Raw genomic sequence first — 25468 nt, 5'->3', positions numbered from 1 at the left:
TCCATGTTTTATGTCATAGTTTTGATATCTTCACTATTATTCTACAATGTAGAAAATAGTTTTTGAAAAAATAAAGAAAAACCCTTGAATGAATGTGTCTCCAGACTGGTTATTATAGGAGGACTGCTGTGGCTGGGTAGAGGTAGGGGTCTTATCTCGCCACTAGTGCCTTTTACTTTAACCACCAAACACTGATTTTTAATCTAATCTTGATATCAGCATAATTCACAGTGTGTGTGGCAGGAGTTGGAGTGGGGTGAATGAGAGTACATAGTGTTCACCAAACCAGCACAATGTCCAAAGGCCATTTTTTAGCAAGCAAAATCCGGTGTTGTAGATTAGGCAATAGCCTCTATACATCCAGGTACATTATCAATATTCTAGTGATTAGATTATCTATTGACTCATGAAAAGAAATGGAGGTTGCCTAGGCCTACTCAAAGGGATAATGGCAATATAGGAAATAAGAGATTATGAACAGAATCATATTATTTTATATTTTACTTTGAGCAAAAAAAATAAAAGAAGAAACATACCGGTTTGTCTTGTTCCATTCAGATTTGTTTTCCCGTGCACGTATCTCATTTCATACTGCTTTTGGGAGAGTTGTACCGTTTATGTGCACACGGTTGACAGGAGGATGGCCAGCTGTCAAACATTAACGCCAGGGTAAATCAAATATGACGTTCAGTCCACATTTTTTGCGGTTGCCTAAAACGCATGTGAGTTGGATTCGATTAAATTGGTCGTTTATTTTTTCCAACCTTCTACTTTAAAAAAATATATATTAATCAAAAGTTAGTCTAGGTTATCGTCACTCGCTCACTGGATATTATACGTTTCATGGGCATGTGAATTTACGGATTGCTACATTTCAGGAATCATAAACATTTCCGCACATTAGGTCCAATTGTTGGCACAACAAACAAAAAAAACTCACCAAACAAAACAGGTTTCCAGAGGTACACGCCTAGGATAAACAGCTCAAGAAGGCAGACGCAAAGTGGGATTTGGTGACTATAAGTGACTTTAAACCTATATAACGGTGTCGCGAACTCCTATGATATCCCTCCTGGAATAAATGGAACACGGGGACGAGCACCATGGAAGAAAAGGCCTTGATTGAGGGGCGTCATGCGCACAGGAGCGGGCTATGGCTTTAAGCAGTGGGTATCCAAATGCGCATTGCAGTAGTGCTATCATCATACTATACGAATACACATGCAATGTGAATTATTTATGTGTTTGTTTAATCGATCAGTTATCAGCGTGGTTTATTAGACCCCTCAAGTGATATTTTAGTAGAATAAGTATAGATTGATGAATAGTGATAATTTTACCCTTTCTGGCAATGTGATACACTAACATAAAATGTGACATACAAATGGTAACTATGTGCATTATTCATTGAAATGCGTTTCTTTAAGACTTTGTTGGGGGCCTAGCCCGAACCATGAAAAACAGCCCCAGAACATTATTCCTATTCCACCAGACTTTACCAAACTTTACAATATGCATTGGGGCAGGTAACTTTCTCCTGGCACCCGTCAAACCCAGATTCATCCGTCAGACTGCTAGAAGGTGAAGCGAGATTCATCACAACAGAGAACGCATTTCCACTGCTCCACAGTCCAATGGCGGCAAGCTTTACACCACTCCAGCCAACGCTTGGCATTGCGCATGGTGATCTAAGGCTTGTGTGCATCTACTCAGCCATGGAAACCCATTTCATGGAGCTCCCAACGAACAGTTATTGTGCTGACGTTGCTTCCAGAGGCACTTTGGAACTCGGAAGTGAGTGTTGCAACCGAGGACAGATGATTTTTACGTGCTGTGCCACTTCGCAGCTGAGCCGTTGTTGCTCCTTGACGTTTCCACTTCACAACAACAGCACTTACTGTTGACCGGGGCAGCTCTAGCAGGGCAGAAATTTGACGAACTGACTTGTTGGAAAGGTGGCATCCTATGATGGTGCCACGTTGAAAGTCACTGAGCTCTTCAGTAAAGTATCTTTTAAAATGTACCCCAATACATATTTTAGGTATGTGATTGATGCTCTTTTGTTTGTGCAAAACAATAGCCATTTTTAAGAAAAATATATGCTTTCACTTTAATAGTAAATATCCTATTCGTTATATACTGATTTCGGGAGGTATTCAGACACCTTTACTTTTTCCACATTTTGTTATGTTACAACCTTATTCTAAAATTGATTAAATCCCCCCCTCCAAATCTACACACAATACCCCATAATGACAAAGCAAACACATTTTTTATTTTTATTTTGGCAAATGTCTTAAAAATGTTCTACTGAAATATCACATTTACATACATATTCAGACCCTTTACTCAGTACTTTGTTGAAGCACCTTTGGCAGTGATTACAGCTGGAGTCTTCTTGGGTATGATGCTACAAGCTTGGCACACCTGTATTTGGGGAGTTTCTCCCATTCTTCTCTGCAGATCCTCTCAAGCTCTGTCAGGTTGGATGAGGAGCTTCGCTGCACAGCTATTTTCAGGTCTCTCCAGAGATGTTCGATCGGGTTCAAGTCCGGGCTCTGGCTGGGCCACTCAAGGACATTCAGAGACTTGTCCCGAAGCCACTCCTGTGTTGTCTTGGCTGTGTGCTTAGGGTCATTGTCCCGTTGGAAGGTGGACCTTGGCCCCAGTCTGAGGTCCTGAGGGCTCTGGAGCAGGTTTTCATCAAAGATCTCTGTGTACTTTGCTCCGTTCATCTTTCCCTCAAACCTGACTAGTCTCCCAGTCCTTGCCGCTGAAAAACATCCCACAGCATGATGTTGCCAACACCATGCTTCACCGTAGGGAGGTGCCAGGTTTCCTCCAGATGTGACACCTGGCGTCAGGCCAAAGAGTTCAATCTTGGTTTCATCAGACCAGATAATCTTGTTTTCTTGTTTCTCATGTTCTAAAAGTGTTTAGGTGCCTTTTGGCAAACTCCAAGCGGGCTGTCATGTGCCTTTAACTGAGGAGTCGCTTCCCTCTGGCCACTCTACCATAAAGGCCTGATTGGTGAAATGCTGCAGAGATGGTTGTCCTTTGGGAAGTTTCTCCCATCTCCACAGAGGAACTCTGGAACTCATTCAGAATGACCATCGGGTTCTCCCTGACCAAGGCCCTTCTCCCCCAATTGCTCAGTTTGATGGTTTGGCAGTCTTCGTGGTTCCAAACTTCTTCCATTTAAGAATGATGGAGGCCACTGTGTTCCTGGGGGCCTTCAATGCTGCAGAAATGTTTTGGTACCCTTCCCCAGATCTGTGCCCTGACACAATCCTGTCTCGGAGGCTCTTTGGACAATTCCTTTGACCTCATGGCTTGGCTTTTGCTTTGACATGCACTGTCAACTGTGGGACATTATATAGACAGGTGGGTGCCTTTCCAAATCATGTCCAATCAATTGAATTGATTGGTGGACTCCAATAAAGTTGTAGAATCATCTCAAGGATGATCAATGGAAACAGGATGCACCTGATCTCAATTGCAAGTCTCATAGCAAAAGGTCTGAATACTCGGGTATTTCTGTTTTATTTTAATGCATTTGTTACAATTTCTTAACCTGTTTTTGCTTTGGCATTATGGGGTATTGTGTGTAGATTGATGAGAAAAAACAAAATGTTGAAAAAGTAAAGAAGTCTGAATACTTTCCTAATGCAATGTCATTATTTTGGGCTGATTTTGTGGTATGAGCCTATCGTTTTAAGGTCTTACATGGAAATATGATGTTCAGACCAATATAATTATAAACTTTCCACAGGGATATCAGAAAATTTAACTTGGCATGCTTTTTATTATTGAGGAGAACTTATTGAAGCAAGAACGATCCATTCAGTTCACCAGAGTGTTGGGTAATCGATGGACTGTAATAATAAAACTGTCTTTTTTCTTAAGAAACAGTGTGAGACAACACTTGGCTTGGCTCCTGTGTTGAAGAAGTTGCCAAGAAGTGTCCAAAAAACACCCCATGTAATAGAGACATTAGGTGGAAACAGATTGTGTAAATCTGGTCAAATCTGCCTCTTTTAGAGCCACTGAACTGGTCTAGGAATATATGCTATCTTGATTGTAGTGTGGGACACATTCACCATTGTAATCCCAGCGTCTAAGTAATATCTGCTCTTCACTCCTTTAGGAATTCTGCTCCTGCTGTTGTGCGTGGTTTCTTTTGAGGTACCCAATGCCAAGACGAGACCAATCGACTTTGTGTGCAACGCACACGCCCGGAGAAACATGAACAACGTGAAGGACCTGGAGGTTTCCATGGTGAGAGAGAGAAACTTGGCAATCACACAGAAATCCACACATTGTGTCTATCTTATCTGTTTTATGTACACTGAACAAAAATATAAATGCAACATGCAACAATTTCAAAGATTTGACTGAGTTACAGTTGATATTTAAATGAATGAATGTGGTCCTTATGAAAGGATTTCACCTTACTGGGAATACAGATATGCATCTGTTGGTCACAGATACTTCACCCTGAAGAAGGCACAGTGATGTCGAAACGTTGGTGTTACTGGGAGGTTACTGGGAGGTTATACATATGGAGTGTTCGACTCTCTTTGTTTTAATAGGTCACAGATACATTACCTTAAAAAAATGGGCCTTACAATGGGCCTCAGGATCTCGTCACAGTGTTTTTGTGCATTCAAATTGACACCGATAAAATGCAATTGGGTTCGTTGTCCATAGCTTTTGCCTGCCCAACCATAACCCCACGTCCACCATGGGACACTCTGTTCACAGCGTTGACATCAGCAAACCACAAGCCCACACGACACCATACACATGGTCTGTAGTTGTGAGTCCGGTTGGACTTACTGTCAAAAAACGTTGGAGGCGGCTTATGGTAGAGAAATTAACATTAAATTATCTGTCAATAGCTCTGGTGGACATTCTTGCAGTCAGCATTCCAATTGCATGCTCCCTAAAAAATGGAGACATCTGTGGCATTGTGTTGTGTGACAAAACTTCACATTTTAGTGACCTTTTATTGTCCCCAGTACAAGGTGCACCTGCATAATGATCATGCTGTTTAATCAGCTTCTTGATATGCCACACCTGTCAGGTGGGTGTATTATCTTGGCGGAAAAATGCTCACTCAAATTTGAAACAAGCTTTTTGTGAGTATGGAAGATTTCTGGGATCTTTTATTTCAGCTCATGAAACATGGAACCAACACTTTACTTCACATTATATTTTTGTAAATATGTTTCTTTAATCCATCCAGGTTGACTGTAGTGGTTCAGACCAACTCCCCTCCTCCCTTCAGATACCCTGTGTCAGGATTCTAAAGGCATCCTGGGATCACAAATCTGTAAGCGTTTCTCTCTATAACACTTACATCTACAGTATAACGCTCTATAACACATAAAGTCCAAGTTGCAATTTGATTGTGTGTTTCTCTGTCTGTGTGTGTGTATGTGTGTGTATGTGTGTCCTTAGCTACAGCAGAAGCGTGCTGAGGTGAGAGGGGCTCTGGGATTGTTGTTGGACGGTGTAGGGAGAGTGAGGAAAGAGACCAAACTCAGCTGTCAGTCATCTTTGCTGGAGAGACTTGAGCATGGAATCACAAACTACCTGCACATAGTCACCAAACTGGACATCAAGGTGAGACGACACACGCACGCACACACCCACTTTAATTATTTCCAGCCCTCTCTTTCTCTCTCCCCTCACAAACACTTGACTGTGTGTCTGTTGGTCCACAGGGTGACTTGACAGATCCAATCCCAGGCTGTCCCAGCCAGCAGAGCCGGAGTCTGACCCAGGTGCTGCAGCTGTACGGCAGGCTGCTCCGGGGGAAGCTGGAGTGGCTCTCCCTGGACCTCAGAGACAGCTGTCTGGACCAGAGATGATAACCTGGGATTTCTTCTATCCCTCTCCAGTATTATCAACGCTGAACTGGATGAATTCCCTGGTAGAGGCTGTCTGTACTACATGGCAGTGTTTTGCTGCCACCTGTATTTATTAATGGAGTTACATTACCCTCTTCTGGTCATATACAGTATGACATGGTGTTGTACCTGTTGAGGAGTAGTTGGGATCTGAGTAGGCTACAAATGGCTACTATCAAAAGCAGGCACTATCAGAGAGAGCAAGACCAAGACCAAAGAGACTGAACCTATGCTCTTATTAGATAAGACAATTCTAAAGACTTTTCCCTGACTTTAAAGTGCCTCTGTGCCAAATTGGAAGAAGACTATCAACAGTATTTTCAAATGGGAATATCAACAGAGTAAAGGTAGCCTAACATGCATAGATTTTCCCAGCCATGTCAGGAGGGAAAGAAACATCCACGGTGGAAGTATAGTTGGTTAAAATGGATTACTGCACTGGTTGGAAGAATGGAAGAGGAATATTTGTAAAAAGGCATACTTTTGAAGAATGAGTGGTTTGGAAAAAGTTGAGCCAGATGACAATGAAAATGTCAAGAGGGAGAAAGAGTTTGTTGAATTCTATATGTAGCCTCTCTGTGTATATGATTGATATTAAAGTGTCCTTGTCAACAAAAAAACAACATTTTGGACTATGTCATATCAATGCTTTAAATTACCAGAACGGCACCAGAACATCAAGATGAAATGTATTTTGAATTTTGTTCCAGTAATAAGGTGCATTAAAACTAAAAAGCAGATTTATCTTGCTCGTGGAGACCCGAGGAACCTCAAGAGTTAACCAATCCTGTTAACAGGTTAGGCAACTCAGGTGTCTATACTTCAACAGCAAGGTTAGGCAAGACAGAAGTTTATGAAGTAGGTTAGGCAAGACAGAAGTTTATGAAGTAGGTTAGGCAAGACAGAAGTTTATGAAGTAGGTTAGGCAAGACAGAAGTTTATGAAGTAGGCCCTTGTTGTAACGATTCTCCTCTTGTGAAGTAGAGGCGGACCAAAGCGCAGCGTGGTGGTTGTTCATTGTAATTTATTGACGACACTATACATGAACAAACTAACGAAAAAACAAGAAACGTGAGAACTCAAAACAGCCCTGTTTGGTGCAAACACAAAAACAGGAACAATCACCCACAAACACACAGTGAAACCCAGGCTACCTAAATATGGTTCCCAATCAGAGACAATGACGAACACCTGCCTCTGATTGAGAACCATATCAGGCCGAACATAGAACTAGACAAACTAGACATGAAACATAGAATGCCCACTCAGATCACACCCTGACCAACCACAACATAGAAATATACAAAGTAAACTATGGTCAGGGTGTGACACTTGTAAACAAAAAGGGAGTAATGTAGAAATGTACAGGTCTACAAAGTCCAGACAACCTTTAGATACAGGATGCAGTGATGACTATCAAAACTGTTACAGGTAACAAAACAAAGAGCACTATGGTAAATGGCATCTAAAGGTTTAAGAGTAGTAGCAGCTGCACTTTAATAAATAATATCGCCATAATCAAGAACAGAAAAATCATGACTGAATAATCTGCTTCCTACTGCTTAGTCAGGCATGATCTGTTTCTATAGAAAAATATCACTTTAAATCTTAGCTTCTTAACCAGCTCAACAAATCAAATCACATTTTATTTGTCACATGCGCCGACTAAAACAGGTGTAGTAGACCTTACAGTGAAATGCTTACTTACAAGCCCTTAACCAACAATGCAGTTTTAAGAAAAATACCTAAAAAAGTAAGAAATAAAAGTAACAAGTAATTAAAGAGCAGCAGTAAAATAACAATAGCGAGGCCATATACAGGTAGTACCGGTACAGAGTGAATGTGCGGGGCACCGGTTAGTCGAGGTAATTGAGGTAATATGTACATGTAGGTAGAGTTATTAAAGTGACTATGCATAGATAACAGAGACTCGCAGAAGCGTTAAAGAGAGGGGGGGGGGGGGGCAATACATATAGTCTGGGTAGCCATTTGATTAGATGTTCAGCAGTCTTATGGCTTGGGGGTAAAAGCTGTTTAAAAGCCTCTTGGACCTAGACTTGGCGCTCCGGTACAGCTTCCCGTGCGGTTGCAGAGTGAACAGTCTATGACTAGGATGGCTGTAGTCTTTGACAATGTATAGGGTATCTTCTGACACCTCCTGGTATAGAGGTCCTGGATGGCAGGAAGCAGTGATGTACTGGGCTGTACGCACTACTCTCTGTAGTGCATTGTGGTCGGAAGCCGAGCAGTTGCCATACCAGGCAGTGATGCAACCCGTCAGGATGCTCTCGATGGTGCAGCTGTAGATCCTTTTGAGGATCTGAGGACCCATGCCAAATCTTTTCAGTCTCCTGAGGGGGAGACTGAAACCTCGAGACTTCCTTAGATATAGTGCACCAGCTGTTGTCTACAAATATAGGTAGACCGCCACCCCGTCTTACCAGAAGCTGCTGTCCTGCCGACGCAGTGTATAACCCTCCAGCTGTATGTTATTCATTTCGTTGTTCAGCCACGACTTGGTGAAACATAAGATATCACAGTTTTTAGTGTCCCGTTGGTAAGATATCTATCTATGTTTTTTAAACATCAAATCAAATCCATGTGCGTAAGTATTTATATATGGGAACACGTTTGATTGGAGCAAAATCTAATGAGAGACATGTAGTTAATCTGAAACATTCTTATGAGAGTTTAAAAACAACATGTATTTCATTTTGCCTGTATTAAGCACACATTTTAAATCAGCAAGGGATTCCTGCATAGCTATCAAATCTAACTGTAGTTCTGACACAGCCAGATCAACAGTCGGGTTAATAGCATACAGTTGAAGTCAGAAGTTTACATACACTTAGGTTGGAGTCATTAAAAGTTGTTTTTCAACCACTCTACACATTTCTTGTTAACAAACTATAGTTCTGGTAAGTTGGTTAGGACATCTACTTCGTGCATGACACACGTAATTTTTCCAACAATTGTTTATACAGATTATTTCACTGTATCACAATTCCAGTGCGTCAGAAGTTTACATACACTACGTTGACTGTGCCTAAAACAGCTTGGAAAATTCCAGAAAATGATGTCATGGCTTTAGAAGCTTCTTAACATAATTTGAATCAATTGGTGGTTGTTCCTGTTGATGTATTTCAAGGCCTACCTTCAAACTCAGTGCCTCTTGGCTTGACATAATGGGAAAATCTAAATAAATCAGCCAAGACCTCAGAAAAAAAAATTGTAGACCTCCACAAGTCTGGTTCTTCCTTGGGAGCAATTTCTAAACGCCTGAAGGTACCACGTTCATCTGTACGCAAGTATAAACACCATGGGACCACGCAGCCGTCAAACCGCTCAGGAAGGAGACACGTTCTGTTTCCTAGAGATTACCGTACTTTGGTGCGAAAGTGCAAATCAATCCCAGAACAACAGCAAAGGACCTTGTGAAGATGTTGGAGGAAACGGAAACAAAATTATCTATATCCACAGTAAAACAAGTCCTATATCGACATAACCTGAAAGGCCGCTTAGCAAGAAACGAGACACTGCTCCAAACCGCCTTTAAAAAGCCAGACTACGGTTTGCAACTGCACATGGCGACAAAGATCGTACTTTTTGGAGAAATGTCCACTGGTCTGATGAAACAAAAATATAACTGTTTGGCCATAATGAGGAAAAAGGGGGAGGCTTGCAAGCCGAAGAACACCAGCATCATGGCAGCATCATGTTGTGGGGGTGCTTTGCTGCAGGAGGGGCTGGTGCACTTCACAAAATAGAGGGCATCACGAGGAGAGAAAATCATGTGGATATATTGAAGCAACATCTCAAGACATCAGTCAAGAAGTTAAAGCTTGGTCGCAAATGGGTCATCCAAATGGACAATGACCCCAAGCATACTTCCAAAGTTGTGGCAAAATGGCTTAAGGACAACAAAGCCAAGGTATTGGAGTGGCCATCACAAAGCCCTGACCTCAATCCTATAGAAAATGTGTGGGCAGAACTGAAAAAGCATGTGCGAGCAAGGAGGCCAACAAACCTGACTCAGTTACACCAGCTCTGCCAGGAGGAATGGGCCAAAATTCACCCAACTTATTGTGGGAAGCTTGTGGAAGGCTACCCAAAATGTTTGACCCAAGATAAACAATTTAAAGGCAATGCTACCAAATACTATTTGAGTGTATGTAAACTTCTGACCCACTGGGAATGTGATGAAAGAAATAAAAGCTGAAATAAATCATTGTCTCTACTATTATTCTGACATTTCACATTCTTAAAATAAAGTGGTGATCCTAACTGACCTAAGACAGGGAATTTTTACTAGGATTAAATGTCAAGAATTGTTCAAATCTGAGTTTAAATGTATTTGGCTCAGGTGTATGTAAACTTCAGACTTCAATTGTACATAATAGTATCATCTGCATATAGATGAAGTTTTTAATTTTTAACAGCCTGACCAATAGTTTTTATTTAAATAGTGAAGAGAACAGGTCCCAAAATTGACCCCGGTTGTACACATTTATGTACATCAAGAAATGCAGACTTAACCCCATCAATCACGATGGTCAGAGTTCGGTCACTAAGAAAATCATTAAACCATGAACAGGTGTCAAAGCTCAGGCCTATCGAGGACAATTTATTCAATAAAATAGCATGATCAACAGTTTTAAAAGCTTTTGACAGGTCCATTTCATTTGTGTATTTAAATGATTGCCTAGATAATTAACAACTGATGTGGTTGCTGTAATAGTGCTATGCCCAGGCCCTAATGGTTAACATTCAAAATACATTTCTCAGATTAAAAAAGAGCAAAGTTGTACATTTACTAGGGTTATTAAGCCAACATTGATGGGTTTTCCACACCTAAGCAGACCGGGATCCAATTGGTCAGACCCTTTGGATTTCTTGTTGTCTATTGCTAGTAAAGCATTCAAGACTTATTTTTCTGTAAATAGCCTGAAAGAAAAGTTTTGACTATCAATTGTCTGATAATTTAGCATCCAACCCAATATCATTGTGAATTGTGTTAGAAGTTATTTCAAAGAGAAAGCCAGTTGAAATAAAATGGCGATTAAATGCATCAATGATTACATTTTTTTCTGTAATGAGGCCAGTGTCTGAATGAATTTGTTGTGGCAGGGAGGAGGAAGTAGAACCCTTGAGGTATTTGACAGTTTTCCAGAATTTAGCGGGTTCCCATTACAATCCAAAATAGCGGTTACATACAAACTTCTGATTTGTCTTACACAATGATTCCTCAGTTGCTTAAAAGCTTGCCTGTCCGGGCCTAAGCCTGTGTTCCTGGCCTTGACCCAAAGATCATATATTTTATGAATGACTTCTGATAATTTCAGGCATACGATCTAACCTTAACCCATATTTATTATCCACAATAGTATTGAAGACATCTGAAAAAAGGCTCAATGCTAAATCAGGTTTAGGGATAGTTTAAAACCAATCAAGGTCACTAAAATAAAGATCATGTAAAAAAAGCCTGTTCACTGACGTTTTTAAAGTTTATTTTAGTGTTGACACAGGCTTACATTTTTGTATTCTCACATCTAACACAAACTGGGCCATGGTCACTAATATATTGGGTGGAGACACCAATAGAAACATATTTCTCTGGTGTATTCACTAGAATAAGATCAATAAGAGTCAACTTTGAAGGATCTTTACACGTCTTTTAGATTGTCTGAAGCCTACATTTCCCAATCATAATTTAGGTCACCCAGGATAATAAATTCTGATTTAGTAAGAGAAGACAACTAGTTAACTCCTCAAATGCACGAAGATTAGCCAAAAGTTATGGATACATTTTCCACAGACAAAGGCTTAAAGGCTCACATTTTTTTTGACAAGGGACATGGATTTTAGTACAGACAGATAAATATTTTTTTAAATAAAAATGGCCACTCCACCACCTCTACCCTGTCAGCTCTGAACACATACCCTTCAATATTAATTGTCCAAAATGTCACTCGAGATCCACATTTCAGTCAATACCAGAATGTACACATTTATTTGTATAGCCCAGATCTATGTAATTCTATTTAGGAAATAAGCTACTAATGTTCAGATGCAGCAACCCAAGTGCTTTAAGATTTATTGCCTTTTCCTGCAGTCAAATGTCCTAGTGGCCTCATGAGTGGAACGTTATTAACGGCTGGGTTTCCCTTTGTAGTCTAATAGTTTGCGAGCCCCGTCGGTGTGACGAGTGTCAGAGCCAGTGTAGTAGGATTCAGGTTGTATACTCATTGCCATTGGATGAATCCCAGAACATATTCCAGTCCTGTAGCGTGGCATCCACTTCCGACTACTTCCATCTGACCACTTCCGTATTGAGCAAGTCACTGGTAATTGCTGCTTTAGTTTTAGCTTGTAAGCAGGAATCAGGAGGATATAATTATGCTCAGATTTGCCAAATGTAGGGCGAGGGAAAGCTTTGTAAGCATCTGTGTGTGGAGTAAAAAGGTGGTTTTTCTCCCCTCTGGTTGCACATGTGACATGCTGGTAGAAATGAGGTCAAACATATTTAAGTTTGCCTGCATTAAAGTCCCTGGACACTAGGAGTGCCGACTCTCAATGAGGATTTTCTTGTTTGCTTATGGCCTTATACAGCTCGTTGAGTGTGGACTTAGTGCCAGCATCGCTTTGTGGTTGTAAAGAAACTGCTATGAAAAATATAGATGACAACTCTTGGTAGATTATGTGGTCTACAGCTTATCATGAGGTACTCTACCTCGGGTGAGCAATACCTCGAGACTTCATTAGACATCGCGCACCAGCGGATGACAAAATAGACACTCCACCACCCCTTGTCTTACCAGATGTGGATGTTCTGTCCTCCCGATGCACGGAAAACCCATACAACTATATATTAGTGTCGTCGTTCAGCCACGACTTGGTGAAACAATTGTTTTTAATTAATGTCCCGTTTGTAAGATAGTATCAAATGGAGATCCAGTTTATTTTCCAGTGATTGCACGCTGGCCAAAAGAATAGATGGTAAAGGCGGGTTACACACTTGCCGACAAATTCTCACAAGGCATTCTGATCGCCGACCGCTAGAGTTCCCCATCCTTTCTTCACGCGATTGACAAGGATTTGGGCCTGGTCTGAGATGCAGTACAGTGCCTTGCGAAAGTATTCGGCCCCCTTGAACTTTGCAACCTTTTGCCACATTTCAGGCTTCAAACATAAAGATATAAAAAAACTATTTTTTGTGAAGAATCAACAACAAGTGGGACACAATCATGAAGTGGAATGACATTTATCGGATATTTCAAACTTTAACAAATCAAAAACTGAAAAATTGGGCGTGCTAAATTATTCAGCCCCTTTACTTTCAGTGCAGCAAACTCTCCAGAAGTTCAGTGAGGATCTCTGAATGATCCAATGTTGACCTAAATGACTAATGATGACAAATACAATCCACCTGTGTGTAATCAAGTCTCCGTATAAATGCACCTGCACTGTGATAGTCTCAGAGGTCCGTTAAAAGCGCAGAGAGCATCATGAAGAACAAGGAACACACCAGGCAGTTCCGAGATACTGTTGTGAGGAAGTTTAAAGCCAGATTTGGATACAAAAATATTTCCCAAGCTTTAAACATCCCAAAGAGCACTGTGCAAGCGATAATATTGAAGTGGAAGGAGTATCAGACCACTGCAAATCTACCAAGACCTGGCCGTCCCTCTAAACTTTCAGCTCATACAAGGAGAAGACTGATCAGAGATGCAGCCAAGAGGCCCATGATCACTCTGGATGAACTGCAGAGATCTACAGCTGAGGTGGGAGACTCTGTCCATAGGACAACAATCAGTCGTATATTGCACAAATCTGGCCTTTATGGAAGAGTGGCAAGAAGAAAGCCATTTCTTAAAGATATCCATAAAAAAGTGTTGTTTAAAGTTTGCCACAAGCCACCTGGGAGACACAAACATGTGGAAGAAGGTGCTCTGGTCAGTTGAAACCAAAAATGAACTTTTTGGCAACAATGCAAAACGTTATGTTTGGCGTAAAAGCAACACAGCTCATCACCCTGAACACACATCACCACTGTCAAACATGGTGGTGGCAGCATCATGTTTGGGCCTGCTTTTCTTCAGCAGGGACAGGGAAGATGGTTAAAATTGATGGGAAGTTGGATGGAGCCAAATACAGGACCATTCTGGAAGAGAACCTGATGGAGTCTGCAAAAGACCTGAGACTGGGACGGAGATTTGTCTTCCAACAAGACAATGATCCAAAACATAAAGCAAAATCTACAATGGAATGGTTCAAAAATAAACATATCCAGGTGTTAGAATGGCCAAGTCAAAGTCCAGACCTGAATCCAATCGAGAATCTGTGGAAAGAACTGAAAACTGCTGTTCACAAATGCTCTCCATCCAACCTCACTGAGCTCGAGCTGTTTTGCAAGGAGGAATGGGAAAAAATGTCAGTCTCTCGATGTGCAAAACTGATAGACATACCCCAAGCGACTTACAGCTGTAAAAGGTGGCGCTACAAAGTATTAACTTAAGGGGGCTGAATAATTTTGCACGCCCAATTTCAGTTTTTGATTTGTTAAAAAAAGTTTGAAATATCCAATAAATGTCGTTCCACTTCATGATTGTGTCCCGCTTGTTGATTCTTCACAAAAAAATAGTTTTATATCTTTGTTTGAAGCCTGAAATGTGGCAAAAGGTCGCAAAGTTCAAGGGGGCCGAATACTTTCGCAAGGCACTGTATATCCTTTGCGTTGGATTCAAAGAAAAACATCTGTCTAGTTCAAGGTGAAGTCGCTGTTCTGATAACCAGAAGCCATTTCAGTCATAAAGAGACATTAGCAACAACTACAAAATAAAATTACAAACAATGCGAAAAACAAAATAGCACACCTACAAAGGTGGTTTGAAATGTGTCTTGAAATATCCGATTCCAGTGGACGCAAAATATCCCCATCACATTTCACGGTAGGTATGGGGTTATTTTCTGCTCATGCATCCTTATTTCAACGCCAAACCCACCACTGGTGTGCATATAATTTGACCATATGGGTCATGGGTTTCAATCCAAGTGCCATTTAGCAAACGGCAGTTTAAATTAGTTGGATGACATGAAAATAGAGCTCTTTGGCCACACACACACCAGTGGAAGTTTGGCATCGAAATAAGGATGCACAAGCATCGCTGCTGAACCACTAATAATAAAACACATACAAATTGGATTTCACCCCACGGCGCTGCTTGAACCCCTAATGATAAGTCATTAATTCCAGAATTGATTATTTTACATCACTTTTATTACAATTTTGATCACAGTACATATGGTGCAACAGAAACATGTAGCTTCTGATGTCTGTTTCAGCTTCTTAAACAATCCTGTAAGTGACACTGTAGTAAAATCAGATCAGGATAGTCTCCTGGAAAACAAACATGATTCTAAGAGTGTCCTAAATGACATCCTATACAGTGCACTTCTTTTGATCAGGGCCCATAAGCACTACAAGGGAATAGGGTGCCATTTGGGACAAAAACAAAATCAGCAGTCTGATTCCCAGACTTTCTAGGTCAGTTTGAGCAGCTCTGTAACCATGACACCCACCCCATCAAACACCTCGTGTATTGGAGCGTTACACATGAAGGCAGAGGTGGTGACCAGCTTGTTCTTTACGTCGACGTGCACCTCCCCCACATTCTTATTCACGTGTTTACAGCCCAGCTCAGTCATGGTGGTTGCCGTCTGGGCATAGGGCCATCTAGTGGTGGGAGGGAGAAGAACAGCAGGGGCTAAAAACACATACCTCTTACATTCAAACAGACATACTGTACACACACACACAGTAACCCACCTCTCACACTCGCTGTCCTGTCCCACAGTGATCTCACATCCCGGCAGGGCCCTAGCAGCTAGGACAGGGGAGATGCAGCACATAGCCAGGGGCTTGCCTACTCCGTGGAACCCCTTAATCAGCTTCTCTACCTGGGGCTGAACTGTGTACTCCTTCCCCTTCACAGCCCAGTCACACAGGTTCTTGGCCACACCAAAACCACCTATAGGACACAACAGTTGGGTTGAGCACAGTAGAGAGCAGTGGAAACCAGCCCTGGTCCTGGAAAGGTAAAGGGTGAGTAAGGGTTGTATGCTGATGATAATGGAAGAATGATAGTGCCGGAGGTATATGATGGAGTGATAGTGATTGAGGTACATAATGATAAAGGTATAAATTAAGGAGTAATGCTTACCTGGGATGACGAGGGCGTCAAAAGCGGTAATGTCCAGTTTGGTAAGGTCTGACACATCACCGCGGGCGATACGAGCGCTCTCCTGCAGGACGTTGCGTTTCTCCGCCGTGGGTTTCCCCTCGCAGTGGTTCACCACATGCATCTGATCCACGTCAGGGGCAAACATCTGGACCTGAGGTGATGAGGGTTTAGACTGTCAATACTGTACATCTACAGTACAGGCCAGAAGGAGTGTCAGTAGTGTCCATGCTAATGAGATTGGAACCTGCATTCCCAACAACAAGCACTCAGGGGGAGACTACGATTAGAAGTACAGCAGTAAAAGGAGCAGTCAGAGGCATATAGATTGATAGCATGAACGTCAATGCCAACTCTGCACCACTTTCTAGACTAGAGGATGTCTGAAGTTGTCACAGGAATCTAACTATAGATTGGGCTTCTACAGTCAGAATGTTAGCATGAGAAGCTTGAGTTTGAACTACCCATAGAAACGTTAAAGAGTCCTTACCTTAGCTCCAGCCCTGCTGAGGTGGACCAGCACAGCAGACGCCTCGTGGATCTCTGTCCCATCGTAGACCCCACACCCTGACAGAACTATGGCTATGCACTTTACCATGACTCCTGCAACAGACAGACAAGAATTACAGTATGGAGACAGTGATGCACAACAAGCAGATAGATTAAACTGAATTCTAGATTGTACCCATCACAAAACACCTATCGTTTTCTCATCAATACACATCACATGGCATGTCAGGTAGTGCGTCAGGTAAAGTACACAACAGTGTCCCCAAATGGCACCCTATTCCCAATATAGTGCACTGCTTTTGACCAGAGCCCTGGTTTAATGGTAGTGCACTACATAGGAAATCGGGTGCAATTTGGGACAACGAAGACCGGTGAGCATGACGTGAGAATGACCTCCCAGCAGCAGAATCTAACATTTAAAGGCCTGAGGCCGCCTTTATCGACAGAGTAAATTGCTTACTAAATTCTGGTATATGTGGAGATTCTAGGATTTGCATGCGCAACAAATTGGGATTTAGCAAACTGTCGTACGCGATACACACACGTCCATATTGCGAGGCTACAACCCACCTTAAATTCTCTCCAGTCACCTTTTATGGTAGCAAAAACACACTAATAATGCTGTATGACTTGGAGATGTTGGAACAGGACCATGATTATTTCTAAAATAAAGCACAATGGCATTATCCCATTTCCGTAGGGGTGTGGGCAGAATGCTTTAACCTATAGTGAGTGCCAAATGATAAACACTGGCCTCCTGAGTATCACCACATCAGTCTCTAAAGGACTGTGTCCAGGCAACACACCAATGCCTCTAGTCAACAACACCTGGTACAGGTAAAGAGCCAGGTGTGGAGGGAGGGTGGAAAAGTACAGAATCCCCAGAGAATATGTGATAAGCATCGGGTCACTGATCATTCTAAAGCACGGTTCAGATAGGCCTACAACAGGTTAAGATAACCTAATTATCCTAACCTGCTGCATAAATTAAGGATTAGCAAACATTTTCCGATTTGACTCGAACATATCTAGTTACAACCAGGTCTGCCTTTAAAACAGTCTTGGTTTCCACTAATGCGATGTTGCTAACGCAGCACGCTAAAAGAAACGGAACCCCTGAGCTGTGTTCGAATACTCATACTATTTGTGACGTGGTTGAGTATATAGTATGCTTATTGGTCATAGTATGGATATAGTTAGTATGCCAAAATTTCCCGGATGTCGTACTAAATTCGCCAAAATATTAAGTATACATGCAGAGGACACTATTTCAGTACTTTAGGGCCCGTAATGCAATTCTTAATAAGTAAATGGACGTGGCTTCACGTAGTTTTCAGATTTGAAGAAAATATGCAGCGGACGTATAAAGAGAGCGAATACAAATTTAGCGCTGTAACGAATGACAAATTTATGAAAATGTTGGGCAATGTAATAAAGTAAGGACTTTTCAAATAAGTTACCTTACACGGTGTTGGCTGATAAGGACAGCATACCTAACAAATTACTAACCACATAGCATAGCTTTACAATAGTACCGGTAACTTTGTTGTTAGCTAGCCACCTAACGTTAGTTGGCTACTTATATATCAAACGTGCCAGTATATTAACTCTAGGCTAACTAACTACCCATCGTCTATTGACTAATTCTTAGTTTAGCTAAATAGTGTAGTCGTGCGTTCTCAATCGACATTCAAGGGCTTTCGTAAATTCGCTCTGGCTATCTAATGTTACTCCGATTTCAGAGCACACTCCTATAAACGCAGAATAATTACATTTACGAGCGCTCAACACCAGTTGAATATGGGCGGTGTCAGTAAACAAAACGTAATTAAATTGTTGCCAGCAGCAGTTGCAGTCACCAACGGACAACATGAGAACTGCCTAAACAGCTCTGCTAGGGCGAGTAAAATGGTCTGTGGTCTCATGCGTGTCTGGAAGTAGCTAGCCAACGTTAAATTGGGTGCGTGACTCCGGTTATGTTACAACACTCAAATCAACCCTACTCTGGAGCGTCCAGTGTGTTAAACGCTCTGAATTTACAAACAGACAGGTAGACTGGCAAAGAGCTAATTTAGTAAACTCAACTGAAAGGATACTGTTCGTTTACAGTATCCTAAAATTAACTAATAGTATATACTCATTAAGTATGTCGTACAGCTCTGGTCTGAGTTTAAACCCGAGTGGCTGAACGCACCATCTGGGATTAGCATAGTGGTGGAAAATGGTGTTTCATAAGGAAAGTACGCACCCCCTCTGCATTAAATAAAGTTCATGAGAAAATCGAAGCATTTTGGTACGAGCCGGTCCACAAGGGATACTAATGTATTGACGGCTCCCTACAATGCGTTTGGATGGTAAACATTACACGACTCAATATCGCCTTCTGCCGGCCTTTGGGTTAAACGTTACGAAAACAAACAACGTTGCCACTGTTGTAGCCATGTGTCGTAGCAAACGAGAACCATGAAATACATGCACCAGAAACAGACCACATAGCAGCAAACTAGCCTAACTGCTAGCCAAGATAAGAATGTTCTTAATTGACTTGCCAAGTTAAATTAAAAGGTTACACACACACACACCACGTTTTTTTATGTAAAAAAACAGTGCGCTTTCTGTGTTTATGTAAAAAAACTGCAGCAAAAATAATACCCGGAACACAGAAAGCGCACTGTTATTTTGGTAACACGTAGCCTATCCGTCTCGTCGCAAGTCTTTAGCTAATTAACATGTGGAATATTACTAACGTTACCTCAAACAGCAGAGATAAGTCTTAAAACGGCCTAAAACAGTATCGGCCGTTAGATGTGAACCAGTCATCACATACCCACAGCTATTGTGTTACATTAAACTCTAAATACAACATTAATGCTAAACTGTTTACTTAGGCTACATAAATGCAGTATTGATCGACAACGTTATTCTCACCTTGTTACAATAGTAGGTCTTCCTATTCACTCCGAACGCTACCGTGTTAATAAGCTCCTTCTGTGGCCCCTCCCATGGAGGCGGGGACGGGAGACCAGTGAGCTCTTGAAGGCAGCGTTGAGTGATGCTGGGAGGGGAAAGGGGAAACTTACTTGCCTTTACTGCCCTCTCTGTTTGCTCTTTTTCTCTCAGAATCAGACACTGGATGGATGGTGTCAGTGTGCCAATATTGATGAAGACACTGTATGCTGAACAAAAATACAAACGTAATATGTAAAGGGTTGGTCCCATTTTTCATTTTTCACGAACTGAAATAAAATATCCCAGAAATATTCCATATGCAACAAAAAGTTTATTTCTCTCAAATTGTGTGCATAGATGTGTTTACATCACTGTTAGTGAGCATTCATCCTTTGCCAAGATAATCCATCCACCTGACAGCTGTGGCATATCAAGAAGTTAATTAAACTGCATGATCATTACACAGGTCTCACTCTGCAAATGTTATGCATACAATGTAGCAGGCCATTAAATCAGATTTTTCTGTTTCCTTGCTGTTGTTTGATTAAAGACAGACAAGTTATGATGCCATTTTTGCATTCAAACAACTAGTTTCACATTTTGGGGCAAGTGACCCTAATATTTGGACAACCAACAAATACTGCTGACCTGCACGACAGGCCAGTGCTTTTCAGGCCTTATTATCAAACTATGTGTGTGTGTGTGTGTGTGTGTGTGTGTGTGTGTGTGTGTGTGTGTGTGTGTGTGTGTGTGTGTGTGTGTGTGTGTGTGTGTGTGTGTGTGTGTGTGCGTGTGTGTGTGTGTGTGTGTGTGTATGTGTTTCTCACAGGTGAATTTCAAATTGTAACAACATCAACCACACAGAGTCAATGCCAGGCTTCCTTCTGTGCAACCTATGATATGTTATGTGGTGCATCTGTCTCACGTCAGACTACCTTTCCATGACCATGAAGTGGAACTGTGATACATAAATGACCAAGACAAGGTGCATTATGAGTTTCATCTCTCTGCTCAAATGGGCAATAACAAAGTGTTCACCCTTCCTTGGTTTTGGTAAACAGCTGCGGGATGGGGCTGAAATAAATGTAACCATCCTCAAATTTATAGACAGTACTATTGATGCAAGGACTGATCATCCATTATGTAAAACGTATAGTTTTGACCATGTTTTGAGGCTATAGCCTACAGTGTTTGTTTGCAATTGAAGAGTTTATTTCCAAAAAGCTATATCCACCAACTTTTCACATTTGTGTTTTTCTTGTCAATAATGATTGCTTATGGGTACCTTCATGTGTGTCTAAAATATTACCGTTTTCAGATTTGCCATCACATAGATTTTTAGATGTGTATGACATTTATTTTTTATTTTTTGCAAAATGCTATACATCCACTGTTGTTCAATATGTGCTTTTCTCACCTAGCAATCTTGAGATGAATGCACTTACTGTAAGTCGCTCTGGATAAGAGCATCTGCTCAATGACTAAAATGTCAAATATAATATTATTATTATTTTAAACAATTTAAAATATTTATTTTGTAATTTTTTAAATGTAGTTATTTGTTACATTTGAGAGTGTAAAACCTAGCAGTACTACCTATTTTTCTGAGAGTGAGGTGGAAATATAGCATTTTGCAAAAAAACATGATTATTTGTCTCTCTCAAAAAAAATGTATGTAGCAATCGCAGGTTGCCCCTTTAAAAGACAATAACAAAATTTCACATTTTCAGCATTTTCACATAGATAAGAAGGACGTGATTAGCTTTGACATTTTGACTTATTCAACATCAGGCTACAACTTCGTGGGCGTCCTTGGGATCTCTGGCGGAAGATCTATGTGAAAAGTCTGATTTCTGAATGATCATGTCTAGTTACAACACTTTTTATGTAGCCTAAAACCGTCTAAAGAAGTAGGCCTGTATTGCATGAGTGTATGAGTTTGAGAAATGTATCGTAAAAACAATACTTGGCATGGAAAACTGACTATTGACGACTTCATAATAGTATATTGATCAACAATCAAAGCATATTCTATACAAAAAGAAAGGAGTGGGAACTTTTATTTGTTGTTATTTTTCCTTTTATTTGGATTATCCTAGTAGGTCTCATATAAAATATTATGATCAAACATATTTTTATGAAGGTTTATATCGTCACTGTCTGATGAACTCCATTTTTGCCAATTAATGTTTTTTGTACATTTATTTAAAGAAGTAACTCCCCTCAATGCACTCTGAACATGTAATGACTAGTACCAATAACATTTATCGAAATAGCTTCTTGAAGTTCCAAAATTGTATGTTGGTTAATGAAAAAAATATGATAATTAAAAAAAAATGTTTCCTGTAAAGTCTGTTTGGAAATAAGAGGTTTTCATCAGACAGCGATGATATTATATTTATTATAGATTAATGAATGTGGCGATTAATTAATTGGCTTATTATTTTATTTGGTTCTTTCTCAAAATGGCTTAATGAAAGATGTGAGCAGAGGTGGCACCACAGGTCCCATTGTGGACAATTTATTTTTCTCCTGATGGTAACTTGGTAAAACTACTGAATCTAGTTGAAGCAGGGACCTTAAGAGTTGTCCAATTGCCTGGGGAAAGTAAACTGGTCATTTGGGAAGTTGAGCTAGCTCTAAAGTTGTTTGTTGAAAACAACAAAACTGTTAAGAATTCCAGTAAACCTCAAACTGAGTTTTCTGGTTAATCCGCATTGTTTAAGAGATGGACAATTTCTGGCATTTCTGGCAGCCGGGCAAGTTGAGCCTGCTCTGCTCCAGGGTTGCCGCATTAAGCAGGTGATTTTTTTAAACACTAACCAAACAGCAAATAATTCCAGTAGATTAGTTTAGGACTAGGAGCTATACTGGGGACTCGCAAAAGCAGTCAATTGTCTTACTTGCTACACTGGAAGTGTAACTTTTGGTCAGGGTGAACAGAGTGCAAACCAAGCCCAGGTTTCTCTGAAGTAAATAGGAGTAATTGCCCCCCCCCCCCCACAGATGCAGAAACGAATTTCCTGCATGTTGAAGGCCCAATGCAGCTGTTTTTATTTGATTAATTCTGTTTTTATCTCAATATTAAATTATTTCTAGTTAACAACTGGAACTTACTGTAATACTTTTCTGTTAAAGGGGTCAAAAAGAAACAAAAACAGTTGTTTTTTAGCAAAAAACTATTTCTCATGGCAAAATGTTAATGGACTGTCTGGGTGTGGTCTGAGTGGGGACGGGAAGGGCAACAACGTGGTGCATTAACCACAGTGTGGATCAAGTCATCAGAGAAGAAGAGCCTAATGGGAGGGAAATGTAGTCAAACCTGAAACTAGCTGTTATTAGCAGAGGGGTTTGGAACTGGTCTATTAACTTATATCGCAACTCCACCTATGCTAAACCTGCTTATTATTAAGGCACCTGCCTCAGGAAGCCTTTCAAAGGGAGAGATACAGAATCATTGGTAAACTTAGACAGTCTTAAAACATCTTACTTCAGACACATCAGATACAGTGTCCTGTTAAGCAGAATAGGCAGCTTCTAAAGTAAACAATCCCAGAGCCCCTTTCTGGGAATCTTATCATTTTGACCTATTGCAATTTTTATTTATTTTTTTCATTTCACCTTTATTTAACCAGGTAGGCTAGTTGAGAACAAGTTCTCATTTACAACTGCGACCTGGCCAAGATAAAGCATAGCAGTGTGAACAGACAACACAGAGTTACACATGGAGTAAACAACTAACAAGTCAATAACACAGTAGAAAAAAAGAGAGTCTATATACATTGTGTGCAAAAGGCATGAGGAGGTAGGCGAATAATTACAATTTTGCAGAACCTGTGTGTCGTGTGCTGGGCAGTGGAATTGGACACTGTACTGTCTGAAGATCTGGCCAAGTGGGAGCATGTAGAGCAGGAAGAGGATAAGTGCTAACACTGACTCTTTTGGGCAGGGCCAGATTACCGAACGGGCATGCAGGGCATGTTCCCAGAGCCCTGCAGATAGCAAATTAACATGTCATAATAAATGACAGAATGTGTAAATTGACTTCAACATTTTCTCACAGACACACGGAACTCCGACCTAACCCGGGAAATATGAACAAAGGAAACTATACATTGAATTAAATAAACATAACTTCTACCTCACGAGTCTTGAGACTGTTCATGTGCACTATAAACATCGCGCCCACTCAGAGCAGGGGAAGCAAAGGTTGGCTAAATTAAAAGGTATTGTAGGCCTATCAAACAGAAATGTCTACGTGTTGCACGAAACGGTACGGGAAGGAATGATGAAATGCTATCAATTATTGTAGTATTTGATGGAATATAGATTTACCACATATGGCCTATTTAAACATGTGAAAGCAACAGCAAATATTTCTGCCAAGAAACTGCTAGTGAAGCTGCTAGTGAGTGAAGGGTGAAGCTAATAGTATAGAAAGCGAGAATGAGTTGGTTACCGTGGCGAAGAATAAGAAACAAGAGAAGTAATGCTGTGGTGGAAAACAGGAAAAACTAGACTCGTTTTTAGTTGGAGTGAGGGTTTTGGATCAATGCTACTTGGAGAATCCATTTAATTAAGTCTCAAGAAAAATCTGGAATGTGTTGGAGGAAAGTGGGAAGTTGGTGAGAGTCACAAGAAGTGATCTTATTTAGATTTGTTGTGTGTCACATTTACATAAGAATTCAGACCCTTTATTCAGTACTTTGTTGAAGCATCTTTGGCAGCGATTACAACCTCGAGTCTTCCTGGGTATGCCGCTACAAGCTTGTCACACCTGTATTTGGAGAGTTTCTCCCATTCTTCTCTGTAGATCCTCTCAAGCTCCATCAGGTTGGTTGGGGACCGTTGCTGCACAGCTATTTTCAGGTCTCTCCAGAGATGTTCGATCGGGTTCCCTAAGCTGTGTGCTTAGGGTCATTGTCCTGTTGGAAGGTGAACTTTCGCCCCAGTCTAAGCTCCTGAGCGCTCTGGAGCAGGTTTTCATCAAGGATCTCAGTGTACTTTGCTCCGTCCATCTTTTACTCAATCCTGACTAGTCTCCCAGTCCCTGACATTGAAAAACACCCCCACAGCATGATTTTGCCAACACCATGCTTCACCGTAGGGATGGTGCCAGGTTTCCTCCAAATGTGACTCTTGGCATTCAGGCCAAAGAGTTCCATCTTGGTTTCATCAGACCAGAGAATCTTGTTTCTCATGTTCTCAAAGTATTTCGATGCCTTTTGGCAAACTCCAAGCGGGCTGTCATGTGCCTTTTACTGAGGAGTGGCTCCCGTCTGGCCACTCTACCATGAAGGCCTGATTGGTGGTGCTGCAGAGACGGTTGTCCTTTTGGTAGGTTCTACCATCTCCACAGAGGAACTCTAGAGCTCTGTCAGAGTGACCATCGGGTTCTTGGTCACCTCCCTGACCAAGGCTCTTCTCCCCCGATTGCTCAGTTTGGCCAGCTTGAGGAAGATTCTTGGTGATTCCAAACTTCTTCCATTAAGATGATGGAGACCACTGTGTTCTTGGGGACCTTCAATGCTGAATAAATGTTTCGATACACATCCCCAGATCTGTGCCTCGACACAATCCTGTCTCTGAGCTCTACAGACAATTCCTTCGATCTCATGGCTTGGTTTTTGCTGTGACATGCACTGTCAACTGTGGGACCTTATATAGACAGGTGTGTGCCTTTCCAAATCATGTCCAATCAACTGCATTTACAACAGGTGCACTCAATTTCAAGTTGTAGGAACATCTCAAAGATGATCAATGGAAACAGGATGCATCTGAGCTCAATTCCAAGTTTCATAGCAAAGGGTCTGAATACTTATGTAAATAAGGTATTTCAGTGTTTTAATACATTCT

General features: G+C 41.1%; 2 protein-coding genes across 3 annotated transcripts; one reads left to right on the top strand and one right to left on the bottom strand.

Annotated features, from left to right (window-relative positions):
• Positions 1 to 676: 676 nt before the first annotated feature.
• On the top strand, positions 677 to 6535 carry LOC110504093 (uncharacterized). Its single transcript, XM_021582918.3, has 5 exons — positions 677 to 1166; positions 4148 to 4278; positions 5249 to 5335; positions 5464 to 5628; positions 5730 to 6535. Exons 1-5 carry the CDS (start codon positions 1154 to 1156, stop codon positions 5874 to 5876), a joined length of 543 nt encoding a protein of 180 aa, XP_021438593.2. The 5' UTR covers positions 677 to 1153; the 3' UTR covers positions 5877 to 6535.
• An 8639-nt stretch (positions 6536 to 15174) lies between these two features.
• On the bottom strand, positions 15175 to 19745 carry LOC110504091 (glutamine amidotransferase-like class 1 domain-containing protein 3, mitochondrial). Of its 2 annotated transcripts, none has more exons than XM_021582915.3 (5): positions 19592 to 19745; positions 16644 to 16756; positions 16136 to 16307; positions 15742 to 15943; positions 15175 to 15648 (listed from the first exon to the last, which is right to left on the bottom strand). In XM_021582915.3, the coding sequence occupies exons 2-5, from the start codon at positions 16749 to 16751 to the stop codon at positions 15456 to 15458; spliced, it is 675 nt and encodes a 224-aa protein (XP_021438590.2). In that variant the 5' UTR covers positions 16752 to 16756; positions 19592 to 19745; the 3' UTR covers positions 15175 to 15455. The 2 variants fall into 2 exon arrangements, with proteins under 2 accessions (XP_021438590.2, XP_036817538.1); XM_036961643.2 differs by having other exon boundaries at positions 19416 to 19599.
• Between the last annotated feature and the right edge of the window lie 5723 nt (positions 19746 to 25468).

Source organism: Oncorhynchus mykiss, chromosome 24 (genome assembly GCF_057628025.1).
Source record: "Oncorhynchus mykiss isolate SJ-2025 chromosome 24, ASM5762802v1, whole genome shotgun sequence".
NCBI classification, from domain to species: Eukaryota; Metazoa; Chordata; class Actinopteri; order Salmoniformes; family Salmonidae; genus Oncorhynchus; species Oncorhynchus mykiss.
The sequence above is the reverse complement of the archived record's forward strand: the minus strand, read 5'-3'. Positions and strand labels throughout refer to the sequence as shown.